Below are 16,632 nucleotides of genomic sequence, written 5' to 3'. Positions count from 1 at the left end.
AGGGTTGTTAGGAAGATTAAATGAGTTAATCTATATTAATAAGAGTGTTTAGAACAGTACCTTGCACACTGAAAGCACTTAATAATTATTACTTTACTATTTGCTAGCAGTTTACAGGGTTTACATTGTATACATAATTTAATCTAATGTCCCTCCATGACTTCACTGTAGTGAAACACTCATATTTAGAATGATGATGCCTTTCCCCTAATTTCAAGCATTTCAATCAACAAAATTTCTTCTTTAAAGAAAACTCTACACCTGACCTGGGGCTCAAACTCACAATCGCAAGATCAAGAGTCACAAGCTCTTCTTCTTCTTCTTTTTTTTTTTAACGTTTATTTATTTTTGAGAGAGAGAGAGAGAGACAGAGAGAGAGCGAGCACATGAGCAGGGGAGGGGCAGAGAGAGAGAGAGGGGGAGACAGAATCAGAAGCAGGCTCCAGGCTCTGAGCTGTCGGCACAGAGCCTGATGCGGGGCTCAAACCCACAAATGTGAGATCATGACCTGAGCCGAAGTTGGACGCTCAACCGACTGAGCCACCCAGGTGCCCCATGAGTCACACGCTCTTCTGACTGAGCCAGCCAGATGCCCCAAATATCTTCTTAAGTCTAATATCATTCATCTTGCTCTCCAAACCTTTTCTTCCTCTGCTATCACAGGAGGTGACACCACCAACTACTCAGTTGTTCAAGCTTGATACCTGGAAATTATTAATTCTCTCCATGCCAATTAATTACCATCGCAAGTCAATTCTCCTTCCGAATTAAACTGCTCACATGTGACAATAAGCCATGCTAAATCTCCTGTCCTTTTTGCAGGCATAATAATCTTGCGAAGTGCAGATTTGAGCACGTTCCTTCCCTGACTGAAATGAGTCCTCAGATCATTCTGAGTTAAAACCTTTCCAACATTGTGGGTATCTCTTCTTCTCTCCTGGATCTCAATAGGATGGAGGTAGAGGAGAGAGGAAAAGAGAAAGATATATCAAAAAAAGGTAGAAAATCAAAATACAATAAGAAGGAGCAAAAAAAAAAAAAAACCAAACTTAATGTGGTTGAGGCTTTGGGTATGGAGTTAAAGAACCTAGTAAAGGTTGCAAGATGATTTATGCAGTGCATGTTGCAATATGGGGAACAATCCTTTAATCCATGTGCATAGCCCCTGAGGTCAAGATATTGGACAGTTTCCTCACAACAGATATATGCAAATTCCTTTCAGTTTAGAAACAATCTGGATTTTCTCCTTAATTGTGATGTAAATGCCCCTTCTCCTTGATAAGGGGGTGGGTAAGGGGAATTAGAACGATGGGAGGAGATGGCTGAGAAGGGCATTTCACTTAAAAGAAAACAATGGTTGTCTCTTCAGAACAAATCTTACCTTACTTTAATAGCTTTGTTTCATTAATTACTATACATAAATCTCTTATATTGCTCTGATGATCTACTTAGTGGGTACATCAACAGTGTTTATATTTTATTTTACCAACTAGTTATCTCCCTTGGAAATAGAGTAGAAATGAAATCAACAAAATTAACTTGCCATTGTTTGCTTGCAACATCAGTTGTTACTTCTTATTTCATTGTGGTGCCTAAACCAGTGGATCAGTGACTACCTTATAGTCAATTACCTAGTTCCACAGTATATTCTCCTGCAGTGAGAAAATTGTATTCTTTTTCATATTGGCCTCAAAAGTGGAATAAATTCAGAGGACCATAAATTCACTTCTCATTGCCCTAAATAATACGTGTGTGTGTGTGTGTGTGTGTGTGTGTGTGTGTGTTTTAAGAAATAGGGCCTACTGACAAATTTTACATGCAGGAAACATGGGTGTTATTTGATAAGAACATACATGACAAATACTGTCCTTTCCTTATTCTGGCCTATGTAACTATTTTGCTGTGATTGGCATAATATGGAATTCTAAGACTCCAATTCACTAAACAAGGGAAGAATCACTAGGGTGGGGAAAAGATGAAAGTGGGGGGAGGGGTGGAGTGGGAAAATTCCAACCATTTTTTTAATGATCTTGCTTCTTATTTGCCATTTTGTTGCCACAGTAGCGCCAATTTAGAAAAGCAGTATGGTGATATGCCATGCCATTCTTCCTGAAATTTCTCAGAGAAGCTAAGTGACTTGCTCCTCATCATGTTTGTGAGTGGTAGAGAGGATCATATTGGAGTTACTGTCATTTTAAAATCCTCTATCCTGGTGTTTTTCAACTTATCAGCTGCGGAGGGTTGTAGCTAAATTTGTAAAGAATCCTCAAATTCTTGTGTACATATATATTTTTCTTGATCCACAAATCAAAAGATACTATGATTATCACTATTATCATTCAGGAGGTCTACAAAATTGGTTGACACTTAAAAAGTACTCTTCTTACTAAAAAGTGAGTAAGTGAAAGGAAACCATGGCTCTATACTTGTGGTTTTCATATTTTGGGGTTTCACAGATCAATATCAATATCATTCATTATATGTTTTAGAGCTTAAAATTATAGTCTTTCAAATAACATGGATTGAGTTTTATGGAAAACTCACTTCATAATTCCTCCCTTCAAAATCAGTAAAAATGTTATCATGGGCCAGGATTGGTGTGAAAAATGTCATTTGGGAACCCTGCTTCTCACCTTACAATGAAAAAGAAGGGAAGAAGAGTTCAATGGACTCTGTAACTTGTTAGGGTGGGTTTTAGAGAAGGAAACATACAGATGAGGGTTCTTTATCCTTCTCTGGGCTGACTCTTACCTGGCATCACTCACTGGTGATTATAGCCACCAGCAAACTATTAATTTCAGCTCTGAGAACTGCCACCTCTAAGATTAGTGATGAAAGTGGTAGCTCACAAGTAATTCATGTTCCTCCTAACTTAGAAGTGATTCATCATTACGGGTTAAGGAAGACAGAAGAAAAGAGCTCATACATAATTTGCCTATTCTTCTCAATCTCTTACCTGCATGGGCTAGCCAAGGAGTTATGTTAGTTAAGAAAATTAACCCGGGCTAAGAAAAAAATGTGGCAAATATGGACAGATCAACGGATTCAACTGATTCAACTGTTATTCATTCAATAAACATTTGCACAATGCCTGCCTTGGACAGACACTGTGTAAAGAATATAGCAATTAAAAACAAATAACACCAGCAAAAACAATCTCTGCCATGAAAACACACAGGAAATGTACCTAATCTAGAATAACAATAAAGGGAGACTCATACATGGCTTCTCAGAAGAGATAACATCTGAGCTAAGTCTAGAAAACTTGATAGGGATGAGGCAGAACACTTGTTACCAAAGTGAACAGCATGTGGAAACAAGAAGCTTCTTGACAATCTTAAACATAGTTGATCTTTGTATACATCCGCCATCTTGAGATGAAACCAGACCCTAACCTGTCAGGAGGGGTCTTTATTACCTGTCAGGAATAATGATTGCCCTGCTGTTGCCTCGTAAGGTCTTTCTTTCTTAGCTAAATGAGTAACATAAACAAGGACAGGACAACAGGGATGATCCTGCTGCCAAATATTCCCATACATGTGGCCAGGCAAAGGGCCAATGCTAATCACAGCCTCCAGCACCTGCATACCCTCAGCTGGGGGGCTCTGTTCTCAAAGAGAAATTCACAGAAGGCCTGTCAGCACCTTGCTGTCTGTCTTGGGACAAGGCTATCTAGGAACTTGCCTGAATGTTTCCCACATGCTACAAATCCTGCTTCTTGACATTTACATAGTTTTCTGATACTGTAGTCCCAAACCGTAGCACAAAAGAATCCTTCACAACCTATACTAACAATTCAAACACCTCCCAAAGTTAAAAGGAGGCACCTGTGAGATGCTCAGAGACATATGTGAAGAGGGGGTTCTTCAGTTAAACAAAGGCCACCTTAAAGGCAACCTGTGCAGTTGCAAAGGACCCCTATATACAGAAGGGCCCACATGTTGCATTCAGTGCTCTGCTGTCACCTTCATGAAATTATAGTATTTTTTTAACAAGGAAGTATTCACACATTTTCATTTTGCACTGGGATCTGCAAATTATGTAGTGGGTCCTGACTACTTTCCCCACCAAAGGGGTAAAGGGGAGCCTAGTCAAGGGCCTGAAGCCCTATAAGAGGACTTGAAATGGAAGAGTGAGTTATAAACAGAGAAAAATAAAAGTAAGAGTACAATTTTATAGTTCGTAAGAAAATCTAGCATTGTTTGCTAAGGCAGAAGCCCATAATTTTAATTTCTCAAGCCATTATGAAGTTTGTTACTCAGAAACACCCACATTATTTTATTGCTTAATGGACCTTATGCAGCCCTTTTCTGGTTCTTTAGTCTGGAAGAGTGGCCCCAAAGACATACAATTCAAATGGTCCCCAAAGACACACAATTCAAAGAACTACATAAAAATGTACCACATAGGGTCAAAGCCACAGTCTCAAACAACTTTCTCTGCACTGTTTTCTACTTCATGTCCCAAATGACAAGAGATCATTCTCATCTTGTATTTGTCTTTCCCATTACAACCTTTACTCACCAGTTCCTTCTTTACCACAACTCGAGTTCTGCCGGTGGTAATGTTACTATCAGTCTTTCCTGGCAAATATCTTTTCACATCACTAACACCTTGATTTTTTATCAGGAATGGCTGAATAATTTGCAGGGCCCAGTGCAAAATAAAAATGTGGGCCCCTTTTTCAAAACTTAGTAAGAATTTAAAGGCAACAATAGGAAGAGCATGAAACTATGCACTGGGTCCTTATAAGTGTGCAGTTATGTGACTGCACAGGCTGAACATCCAAGAAGCCATCTTTAATTCTCAGTGGCCAAAACTGGGTCACGACATACCCCATTCCTTAACCAATCACTATTTAAGTGGGTTAACTAGTTTAGGCTTAGACTAAGAACAGCTTCCCTGGAACTGGGCATAAGTTCATCTTCTCTGAGTTGCATGGTATCTGGTGGCAAGGATTCATGACTAAAACCAGGCTTCTTTTGAGTAGAAGTTAGGAAGGCATTGTTGCTGAGTAGCCAACAACAGTACCCACTGTGTCATGTATCCATGGCTAAGAAAGAGGAGGTCTTCAGAAACTCCCTTTGATGCAAGCTCTCATTCCCTAGGGCCTTGAAGATCAAATCCTCCCAACTTAACTCTGCCTGCTTTCCATTCCCAGGCCCCTATGCACTTTAAATATCTCCCCTGCTGTCAACCCGTTCCACAGGTACATGGAGGGGTGAAAAGATGTGATTCCCATACTCCTGACTGTCATCAAAAGAAGGAACCAAGACTAACAGACCATAAAGTACACAAAAAACTCAAATAATAGAAGAAATTTAAGGAAAAATGCTACTAATTAAAATCCACATGTTAGTGTTGAGAGTTAGTGGAAGTATTGGGTTTACAAATGCTGGATGGAATCCTCAGTAGGAGTTTAGAAAGACAGGGGATTTTAAATGGGGGTAGTTGTCAGTGTTGAGTGCTGTGGAATGCATTTTAGAACAGAAGACTAATTCACAATCCACAGTGGTAGAATTCTCATAGAGCAAGTTTTGATAGTAGAATGAGTCTTTTTCAAGAGACAAACAGGTTTGTTTGGCTAGAGCAGACTGAAAAAATCACTCAAAAATGTCCGTGGTAAAGTCATGCAGTAGAAAGTTATTACCAGGAAATTAGATCTAATACAAAAGGCAACAGTACAGTTTTTGAAGATGTACACTAACTGTGATTTTTTCATACCTATGTGAAAATTGAGAGCTTGCTTTTGTTACTCTCTTCCAAACATTCGCTCTTCATCTGGCCCAAATCCTGTTCAGTCCTTAAGACCAAGCTCAGGCCCTATCACTGCCAACAGGCCTTCCCTGAACCTTCCTTGAACCTTCCTCACTTTCTAGTATCTCTCAACCCCACTGAAAGTGACTTAAGAAAGAGAATGCTCCTTCTCTACTGTCTCAGTGCACCTCATGACCCCATATTGGAAGGATCTATTGAAGCGTCTCTCACTCACTGGACTATAACTCTTTGATGCCAGACACTCTACCTATTCTTCTTCATAACTTCTGTGCCTTGATGACTGATGAAATTATCTTCTATCAACATATCATAAGTATTAAAGAATGCTTAATACAATCAGAAGATACATAAGAACAATAACTTTTAATAATCTATGTGTATAATGGCAAAAGAATGCTCAGAATAAAAGAAAATAATATGTATAAAAAGTAGGTATTTTTATACTATTGATTACCTGAAAGGGGTATTAGAGTGGATGTAGATGAATATGAGAAGGCTGTCAAAGATCATTTTAAGATCCCCTTCCTTAAGATCCAGAACAATATATAATAGAGTCTCTTAATTTACTCTCAATGGAAATGAGACAATATAATGACAGGTTTTGGTTCCAAATATTTGAATGTTTACATTTCTAGTCTCTGAAGATCCTTAAAATTTGGACTTTATTCCAGTTATGATATAACTAATAAACATTTATGGGGAACCTATGACCCTCAATCCAGGCAATAATGAAATTAAGTAAAGTGGAGATTGCTTTGAGCTCCTATATGGCATGATTTGTAAATAGTTACAGCACCCCACATACACCCATATCTCAAAATTGCTTCTGAGCTAGCAAAGTCAAAAACTTAGAAAGCTGGAAGGTGGTTTCTTTAGTGGTATTTAAAAAATGCTTCTATAGGACAATAGCAAAGCTAAGGGTTTTCCTGATTCTTCTTCACACATATGTGTGTTATGTGTGTTAAAATCACACATAATTTTGCCATTTGGTTTTTCCCTTCATGCTAACTTTCGTGTTAATTTATGCTTGATTTCAAGTGTGTGTATGTGTGTTTATGTGTGTGAAGGGAAATGGATAAAGTTTCTGACTTTCCGTCCTTTGTTTAGATTTTCTTTTCTTTTGTTTTTATTTTTTTTTTACCATTTATTTTTATTTTTTGAGAGCTAGAGAGACAGAGCATGAGTGGGGGAGGGGCAGAGAGAGAGGGAGACAGAATCCGAAGCAGGCTCCTGGCTCTGAGCTCTCAGCACACAGCCCAATGTGGGGCTCGAACTCACAGACTGCGAGATCATGACCTGAGCCGAAGTCAGCGGCTCAACCAACTGAGCCACCCAGGGACCCTAGATTTTCTAGTAGTGAGGCTTTTTCACTAACTTTCTCCTCTCTTGACAAACTGAAAACCAGTAAATGATTCCTTAATTCTAACATCATTAGGAGATAACTTTCCCTTAGTTAAGATTAGACAATATCATTAAAATTTCTGTATTAATTTCATTTTTTAATGGATACTTAGTGGTAGTAATGAAAAAAGAATCCAAGCACTTGGAAAATATGAGAAAAACATGGTTCTAAATATAGAGGCTCTGAGTTATCAGTGTAAGGTTAGATTAAGCACATTAAGAGCAAGGCAGTAACACATTTAGGTATAAATACATAATGTGTGTAAATTAGAATTCTAAATATTAGTCTCATACTTGAGAAGCTCAAATATGTTTTTCATGTGTTCTCATTCTCAATATGTTTAATTAATTGTACCTGATTAGAAATTTAAAAAAAATTAAAGACATACTTTGAATTTCAATGATCTTCTGTAAAGAAATAACAGCATTCATATTCGGGGTTTGGTGGAGAATATCTTCTGCAAGCGGCTCCAGCTGCAAGAAGAGTAGATAATAAAGAGCAGAATATTATGACTTTATAGTAAGTCTGACAGAAGCAAAGCAAATTGAAACAACCTAAAAAAAAGGCTGCCCCAAGAACTAGTTAACATTTTCATTTTGCTGATAGCAGTTCTAAAAGTGTAACCAGTTTTATTTTCTGTTTTGTAGCCATGTAATTGAATTCCAAAGGGCTTTTCTATTGGTCACAAAACTAATCTATGAAGTCCCTGAAGCAGGTGCATGTCTGTGTATTATTCATTAAAAATCTGAGTTATTTGTGTAATTTTTGTGGGTTCTTCACAAACCAAATTCCATCATGTCTGTATGTGCAGCTGGGCCCTGCAAACAAAACCTCAGGGAAGTGCAGTAGACAGAAAGTGGGCAGTCTATTATCCATACTTTCGTAGTATTTTTACATCCGGCCACCTTACACTTTCAGACACTTCACAGTAGAAAGCCGTAAGACATAGCTGCTCTTACTCAATTGCGGTTAAAGAAATGGCAGAGAAAATGTTCAAATAAAACCAGAGCTAAAAAAACTGCATGTTTAAAAGGGAAATAACTGTGCATTTTCATTTAACTTCTACTATATTCATAACTAGGCAGAAGTCCATGTGGAAGCACAGGACAAATTCCTGTCTTGCAAATCTATCATGATCTTCTGGAATTACAATGATTTTTCATGGACAAGCTTTGCAAACATTGCTTTGTGAGAAATGAAGAGGAACTTCAAATAATTTATGGATTGTTCTGGCAGAACTAAATCTGATGATGCATCCTGGGAATACCTTGGTGACGTTGCTTGGTGTGTAGCAGCAGAAACCGCACACCCAGAACCTTGCAAACAAAATAGCTGTGTAGCTATTGAAATCCAGAAAGCATGGAAAGTGATAGTAACAAAGGTGTTTAAAAAAAAAGGAGTTTTCTTAGAAAATCTGAAGTTAGTAGTCACAAATTCAAACTGATGGTCAAATTATAATATGGCTTGAAAAGGAACCGATGTCACTAGACATTGTACTGAAAAACTCATCTATGTCTCTTTTTCTGGAGAAAAAACCTAAAAACTCAGGAATTCCAAGTTTCCACAGCATATGTGAGTGAATCTTCCCCCCAGGGTCTCTCTGAATTGATTATTCTATACTTCAATCATGGAATCTAAAACAATAGCACCTTTCTTCCAGATGCCATAGGATAACTGAGTAGCCCAGGGATATTTATATATGGGTAAATTCACTAAATACAACTTTCAAGAAGGTTCTTTTCAGCTGCCAAAGAAAAACCTTTTAAAACATCAAAAGGTTATTTGCAATACAGTTTAGCAAGAGAGAAAAAAAGTGTCAGTGAAAAGGTTCTGTAATCTCAAATTCTTAAAATTTGTTAAAATCAATTTTTAAATCTGGTATTTCATATAGTATCTTCAAGAATATGTTACCCAGTTAACACCCTCTTAACTCAAAGGAAGTAATGAATCATAGGCAGTAGGTTACTTGGAAAACTTACTCAAGAATCAGATAGGGTTGAACTACCTTTCTTATAAATACTCCTTTCACTTCAGTCTCAGAGCTTAAAGAACATTTTTAATAGAAATCAGGTAGAATTTACTAACAAAATTTTTGAAACATCACCGTATGTTCAAATATCTAAGAACAAAACAATGAGGTGATTTCAGCATATTTAGTTCTTCAAAAAGCTCTCCTGTGCCATTAGGGGGAAAATGCTGACAAATTAAAAGGTGCAGGCTACTGGAAAGAAAACTACAGACAGATCATTAATGTAAAAACCTCATTTCTGGAATTCTCCTGCATTGAGGTTTGTGGGCTATTTTTAAGATCTAGGTTATGTAGAACGTAAATGTGATTCAGGGTGTTGAGAGTAAAAATACAAACCACACTAAACCTTCAATTTGGAATGGTCAGTTAAATATGATAAAGTTGTGTCTACTTATAAAAGCAACCTAGAGAATTAAAGCAATTACACTGATAATTTAAACCCCCAAACCATTTCCCTGCATGTTTTTAGGTGAATGCCATTTGGAGGATTTAATCTTCAATAAATTGCTGCAATTTGCTTCATTTTGAGGATATACACACAGAGATGAATTCAGAAAGTTCTCAGTGTACGTTCTTTATTTTTCCTTAGGTAGCTCTGCAGAGAAGGTAATAGGTAATATTCTGAGTTGGCAAGAAGGCAAGTAGCATTTAGGGTCTGTTTTCATAAGAGAGACCACAGAATTGAGTTGTCTTTTCTAGAGTGTTTGTTGATTTAATCATTCAAAATTATAAGCACTAAAAATATCTGCTTGAAGCATCTATTTAACAAATATTTATAAGTATTGGTATAACTAACTATAATGAAATAATATTAAATGAATAGTCATTTTTCTTAAATTTGGACAGAAACTAACAATATGCAGTAAAGCTCTGTTATGTATTTGGTTTGGCTGATAAGATACAGCAAAAACATTGGCTGTTGAGGCTAATCAATGTTAGTAAGAGTTATTAAAATATAAATAAGGAAGTAATTTACATAAAACAATACTTTTGTATGCAAAACTTATAGTAAGATAAAACAGATGCAGATGAAGGAAATATCCCACATCCGTCATGCTACCTTTGTTGAGCAATTCCATCAAGTGATGATAATTATCAGGGAGTAAGAAGATACACTAGATAATTTTTAACACAACCTCTTGACACATGAAGTTCTCATCCAGCATATCTAAAGCTTAAATGCAACCATTACTTACATAACTTCTTTATACAAATTTTCTGACTGTGACAGGGAAATTTATTTTTCTATATTTTTTACAGAAAGTGGCAATACCATATTGATATAATTCAAATGTTTTCTAAGTTTCACATATCGTGTAATTTCTAAGTATTACAGCTATTTTAAAACACCATAAAATTGTGGCTATTATCATGTTGTAAATAAGTAATTTTCAGATTCTTTAGAATCAGACCATTTAATCAAAATCATTTTAGTTGGCTAACATGCATTTATAGAAATAGGCAAAGGTATCCTTGGAGAAGCTCTTGAGTAAGAGTTTTAATATTTACTCTGTATTCATGAGACAAGAAAATCAACTTTATTATTTTCATGATTCAGAACTGAACAGAGAAAAGGCTAAACAGAGATTTTGCAATTAGGTACATGAGAACTGATGTATACATCAATCAAGCAGAGGATCTACTAACTACTCTTGTTAGCTTTTATGTTTCCCAAATACGCCCAGTGTTTCCACACTTTAATGCCTTTATTTATTCTGTTTCTTCTAAATTCTATTTTCTCTATCCTTATTTGAATTGGTGAAAACTTGCTAAATCATCCGAGGACCAATATGAACATTGTCTGCTCTGTGAAATCTTTTCTAAAATTCTCTGTGAGGGCAAATGGCTTCCACTTCTGTTCTTCCTTTCCACATAAATATTCATGTTTACTCTACACATTTTTGTAGTAAGCCACGTCTGTCATTTTCCACTTTGTTGTGAGCCCTTTAAAGGCGAAGATATAGCCTGGTATATGGTGGGCATTAAAAAATATGTTGAATGGGGGTGCCTGGGTGGCTCAGTCGGTTAAGCGTCCGACTTCAGCTCAGGTCATGATCTCATGGTTCGTGGGTTCGAGCCCAGCGTCAGGCTCTGTGCTGACAGCTCAGAGCCTGGAGCCTGCTTCGGATTCTGTGTCTCCCTCTCTCTCTGACCCTCCCCTGTTCATGCTCTGTCTCTCTCTGTCTCAAAAATAAATAAACGTTAAAAATATTAAAAAAATATGTTGAATGAAGGAAAGATTAATTGAAAGAAAACATAAAGAGGTTTTCTTTATTCTGGCCTCCAGAGCTAACATAGCTAAGTGGGATAGGTTTTTTTCTTGGTTACCTGCTGTAGTTGGGGCATGGTTTTAGGGTGAAAGACTAGAAGGAATAATGGATAATTCATTTTTAAATCAATGTAATCGATTTTTAGTTGAGGTTTTAGTTGATTTTTGAACTTAAATTGACCATTCTTGAAACTTAGTTATTAAGTCCAGTAATGTGTAAATGAGTAATTTTGTATAGACTTTCTACATACACAATTATATCATCTGTGAATAATGAGACATCTGTTTATTTATCTTTAAACTTTATTTTTTGTTTCTTTTTCATACCCTATTACACAGTCTAGGACCACCAATGCAATGTTAAAATGAAGCAGTACAAGTGAGCATCTTTTCCTTGTTTTTGATTTCAAAGAAAAATTCCCATATTTCACCCTTAAATCTGATGCTAACTACAGAATGTTTATAAATATCCTTTATCAAGTTAATACATTTTCCTTTTATTCCTAGTTCGTCAAAAGTCATAATTGGGTGTTTAATTTATCAACTGATTTTTTAGCATCTATTGAAATGGTTATGTTTCTTTATTATTCTCTTAATATGGTGAATTATAATTACTTATTTTGGAATGTTACTATGTTATGTTCCTGGCTTAAACATAATTTTGTCATGGGGTTTTAAGATATTGAAGAATGGCTATAATTTTGTTTATGCTTATGAGCAGAATTTTCCTATAATATTCCTTTCTTATAATGTTTGTTCAAGTTTAGGGTATCATATTATACTGTCTCAAATAATTAGCTGTGTTCTTACTCCTACCCCCTTACTCTGAAACATTATAAATTATAGAATTCACTGGTGAAGCCATATGGGTTCACCATGGTACTTTCTCTTGGTAAATTTGGCTTTAAAGATTCAATTTTGAGGGCACCTGGGTGGCTCAGTTGGTTAAGGATCTGACTTCAGCTCAGGTCATGATCTCCTGGCTCACAAGTTCAAGCCCCCCTGTTGGGCTGTGCTGACAGCTCAGAACCTACAGCCTGTTTTGGATCTGTGTCTCCTTCTTTTTCTGCCCCTCCCCTGCTTGTGCGCTCTCTCTCTCTCTCTCTCTCTCTCTCTCTCTCTCGCTCTCTCTCTCTCTCTCTCAAAAATAAATAAAAGCATTAAAAAAAGATTCAGTTTTGTAAATTATTATAGTATCATTCAAATTTTTGGTCTTCTTGATTCAGTTTTTTCAAGGTTATATTTTTATAAGAAATTTCCCATTTCAAATAAAATTTCAATTGTTTTACATAAACATTTCTTTAAATATTCTTTTGTAACCCACACATTAAAATCTGTGGTAAGTCTACTTTTTCATTTCAAGTACTGGTAATGCATAACTTTTCTCTGTCTTGCTAGATTTCTATCAATTCTGTTAATTGTTTCAAAGAACTAAACTTTGACTTTTTTTTCCTTTTAAAAAGTTTAATATTCATTTTTTTTTGAGAGAGAGAGAGAGACAGAGTGTGAGAGGGGGGAGGGGCAGACAGAGAGGGAGACAACAGAATCTGAAGCAAGCTGCAGACTATGACATGTGAGCACAGAGCCTGCTCAAACTCACAGTCTGTAAGATCATGACTTGAGCCAAAGTAGGACGCTTAACCAACCGAGCCGGCCAGGTGCCCCCTAAACTTTGAGTTTTGAATATCTTATACATTATATATTTGTTTTGTATTTCATTATTTCTTCTCTATACATATCTTTTGCTTACTTCATGTTTAACTCATGCTTTGATTTTCTAATTGCTTTAGTTCTATACTTCTATCTTTAATTTTAAAGTTTCTTCTATTCTAATATACACATTTAAAAGCTTTACATTTTCCCTAAATTCACCTTTATATACATGACACAAATTTTAATATTTCATATTTTCATAATCATTCAACTCAAAATATTTTCTAATACTCACTGTGATTTCTTTGGCACATGAGATATTGTACTTTGAAATCTCCAAATAAATGGGTTTTTCCAATTAGTTTTTTATTTCAAATTACATAACTAAATTTTTTTTTAGTTTTGTTTTTATACTTCATTTTATTTTACATCATTGGTATCTTACTTATATTTTACTGTAGTAAGAATACTTAACACAAATTCCAACCACTTAAAAAATTAAGTGTATAATACATTATTGTTGACTCCAGGAATAATGACATAGAGCAGATCACCAGAGCTTATTGATCTTGCTTGACTTAAACTTTATACTCATTGATTACTAACTCTCATTTATCTTTCCCTCCAACTCCTGACAACCACCATTCACCCTCTCAGTCTATGAATCCGATTATTCTAGATACCTCACGTAAGTGGAATCATGCAGTATGTGTCTTTCTGCGAATGGACTGTTTCACTTAGCATAATGTCTTCAAGATTCATTCATGTTTCACATATTGCAAAATTTCTTTCCTTTTAAAGGCTGTATAGTATTCCATAACATGTATTTACCACATTTTCTTATTCATTCATCTTTCAGTAAACATTCAGCTTGTGTCCATATCTTGTCCTTGGTAAGTAGTGCTGCAATGATCATGGGAGTGCTATTATCTCTTCAAGATCCTGATCTTGCTGTATCATATAGCAGTTTTATATTTAACTTTTTGAGGGCCCTGTATACTGTTTTCTAGAGCAGTTGTACCATTCTGTATTCCCACCAATAGCATGCAAGGGTTCTACTTTCTCCACGTCCTTGCCAACACTCATCTTTGTGCCATTTTTGATAATAGTCATACTGACAGATGTGGGGTGACATCTCCGTGTGGTTTTGACTTGCATTTCTTGATGATTAGTGACATTAAACATTTTTTCATATACTTTGTGGCCAGTATATGTCTTCTTTGGAGAAATTTCTGTTCAAGTCCTTAGTCCATAGTGTTAAAAGTTCTTATATTTTTTAGATGCCTTATCAGATATATGGTTTGCAAATATTTTTTCCAATTCCATAGATTGCCTTTACACTCTGTTGATTGTTTCTTTTGCTGTACAGCTTTTTAATCTGATAGTCTTGTTTATTCTCGGTTTTGTTGCCAGTGCTTTTGGTGTCATATCCAGGAAATCACTGCCAAGACCAAAGTCATGAAACTTTCCCTGGTTTCTTTTAGGAGTTTTACAGTTTTGGGTTTTACATTCAAATCTTAATACATTTTGAGTTTATTTTTGTATATGAGATAAGATAAGGGTCCAGTTTCATTCTTTTATAAATACATACCAGTTTTCCCACCATTTGTTCAAGAGATTACTCTTTCTCCAATATGTATTCTTGGGACCGTATATGTATGAATCAGTTAACCAAGTAGGTGTGTAGATTTATTTATGTGCTTTCTCTTGGTCTCCAAGTCTACCTTTATGGCATTGCCATACTATTTTAATTACCAACCTGTGTAATCTATTTTGAAATCAGGAGGTGTGAAGACTCCAGCTTTGTTCTTCTTTTTTATGACTGATTTGTTTATTTATGGTCTGTTGTGGTTTCATATGATTTATTTTTTTTCTATTCCTGTAACATATGCCATTGGGATTTTGATATGGATTGCACTGAATATGCTGATCACTTTGGGAAGTATGAACATTTTAGCAATATCAGGTCTTCTAATTCATAACCATGGATTGTGTTTCCATTTGTTTGTATTATGTAATATCGATTCTGGTTTAATTTCACTATGGTAAGAAGTTATAGTCTATATGAATTCAATTGAAATTTATTGAAATTTGCTTTATGTCCCCAAATATGGTTTGTTCTTGAAAACATTACAAGTGTCCTTGAAAAGAATGATTTTCTGCAATTATTGGGTATGGCCTATTATATATATTTCAATTAGGGCAAGTTTATGAAAGCATTTAAATCTACATAACACCCTCTTTTATTATCTTCTTTCTCAATCAGTTTCAGAGAAGTATATTAAAATGTCATTATGATTCTGTTTTTGATTATTTTTCCATTTGCTTTTTTCAATTTTTGCCTGATATGTTTTGAACCTGAATTGTTAGATACATTACTTTTGAATTGTTTCATCTTCTCAGTTAATAGAATATTTTACTACCATGAAGCATCTCTATCTCTACTTCATTTTTTTGTCTTAAAGTCCACTTTACCTGATATTAATATAGCCACATAAGCTTTATTTCAGTTAATTTCTGTAGTTTAATTTTTCTTTTTATATTTAAACTTTATTATTATAACAAGTGTTCCTTTTTAAACAGCACTTTTTTTTATTATAATGTGGTAATCTTTTGTTCTTATTGGCAAACGAAATCCATTTATGTCTTTTGTGGAACTGCACAAGCTGATTCTAAAATTTTATACAAAAACACAGAAAGGACAAATGTAGCCACGACTGTGTTGAAGATAAAAAATAAATGTGAGATTTGTTCTACCAGATATCAAGATTTCTTATAAAACTATAGTAGTGAAGGCAGTATAGTACTGTCAAAAGGATAGACAAACAGACCTGTGGAATACAATAGCATCTCTATGAATACACAGACAAAGATACTAATGCTCAGCCATAAGGAATAGATGGTCTTTTCAATAAACGGTGCAGGATCAACTTTTAATTCACATTAAAAACACACACACACACAAATTTAACTTCTACTTTGTGCTATATAGACATTCAATTCCCGATGGACTATGCAGCTAAATGTTGAAGTCAAAAATAAAGCTTTAAGGAAAGAAAAAGGAGAGTATTGACACAGCTTTGGCTATACACAAAGAAAACTTTGAAAGAATACAAAAGAGCTAACCATAAAGGAAATAACAGATTATACATTAAAAATTATTTTTATTTTTCAAAGGGCACAATTACAAGGGTAAATAGACAAGGTATTTCACCACATGAAACCAACAGTAGAATCCATAAACAACGGCTCAAATCAGTAAGAAAAATGACAATCTGAAAGTGGACAAAAGGTACTTCAAAAATGGAATATACACATAATCAAAAAGTAGATGAAGATCTGCTTTACTTCATTAGTATTTTGGCAAGACAAAACCATGACGACAAACTATTACACATACAACAGAATGTCTAACAATTTTAAAAGACTGACAATACCAAATGCTGGAAGTATGTAAAACAATGGAAACAGTCACATGCTATTGGTAAATATGAATTGTGA

The 16,632-nt window shown here is 35.3% G+C and overlaps 1 protein-coding gene across 1 annotated transcript in view; it reads right to left on the bottom strand.

Annotated features, from left to right (window-relative positions):
- The window catches only part of HDAC9 (histone deacetylase 9), a 939,997-nt gene that overhangs the window by 48,748 nt on the left and 874,617 nt on the right, over nucleotides 1–16,632 (bottom strand). Inside the window, exon 26 of the mRNA XM_043589049.1 lies at nucleotides 7,569–7,653. Coding sequence (XP_043444984.1) covers nucleotides 7,569–7,653 — 85 coding nt within the window. The remainder of the gene's footprint in view (nucleotides 1–7,568; nucleotides 7,654–16,632) is intronic.

Source organism: Prionailurus bengalensis, chromosome A2 (assembly GCF_016509475.1).
Source record: "Prionailurus bengalensis isolate Pbe53 chromosome A2, Fcat_Pben_1.1_paternal_pri, whole genome shotgun sequence".
Classification (NCBI taxonomy): Eukaryota; Metazoa; Chordata; class Mammalia; order Carnivora; family Felidae; genus Prionailurus; species Prionailurus bengalensis.
Note: the sequence above shows the minus strand (reverse complement) of the source record. Positions and strands in the feature narration are given on the sequence as shown.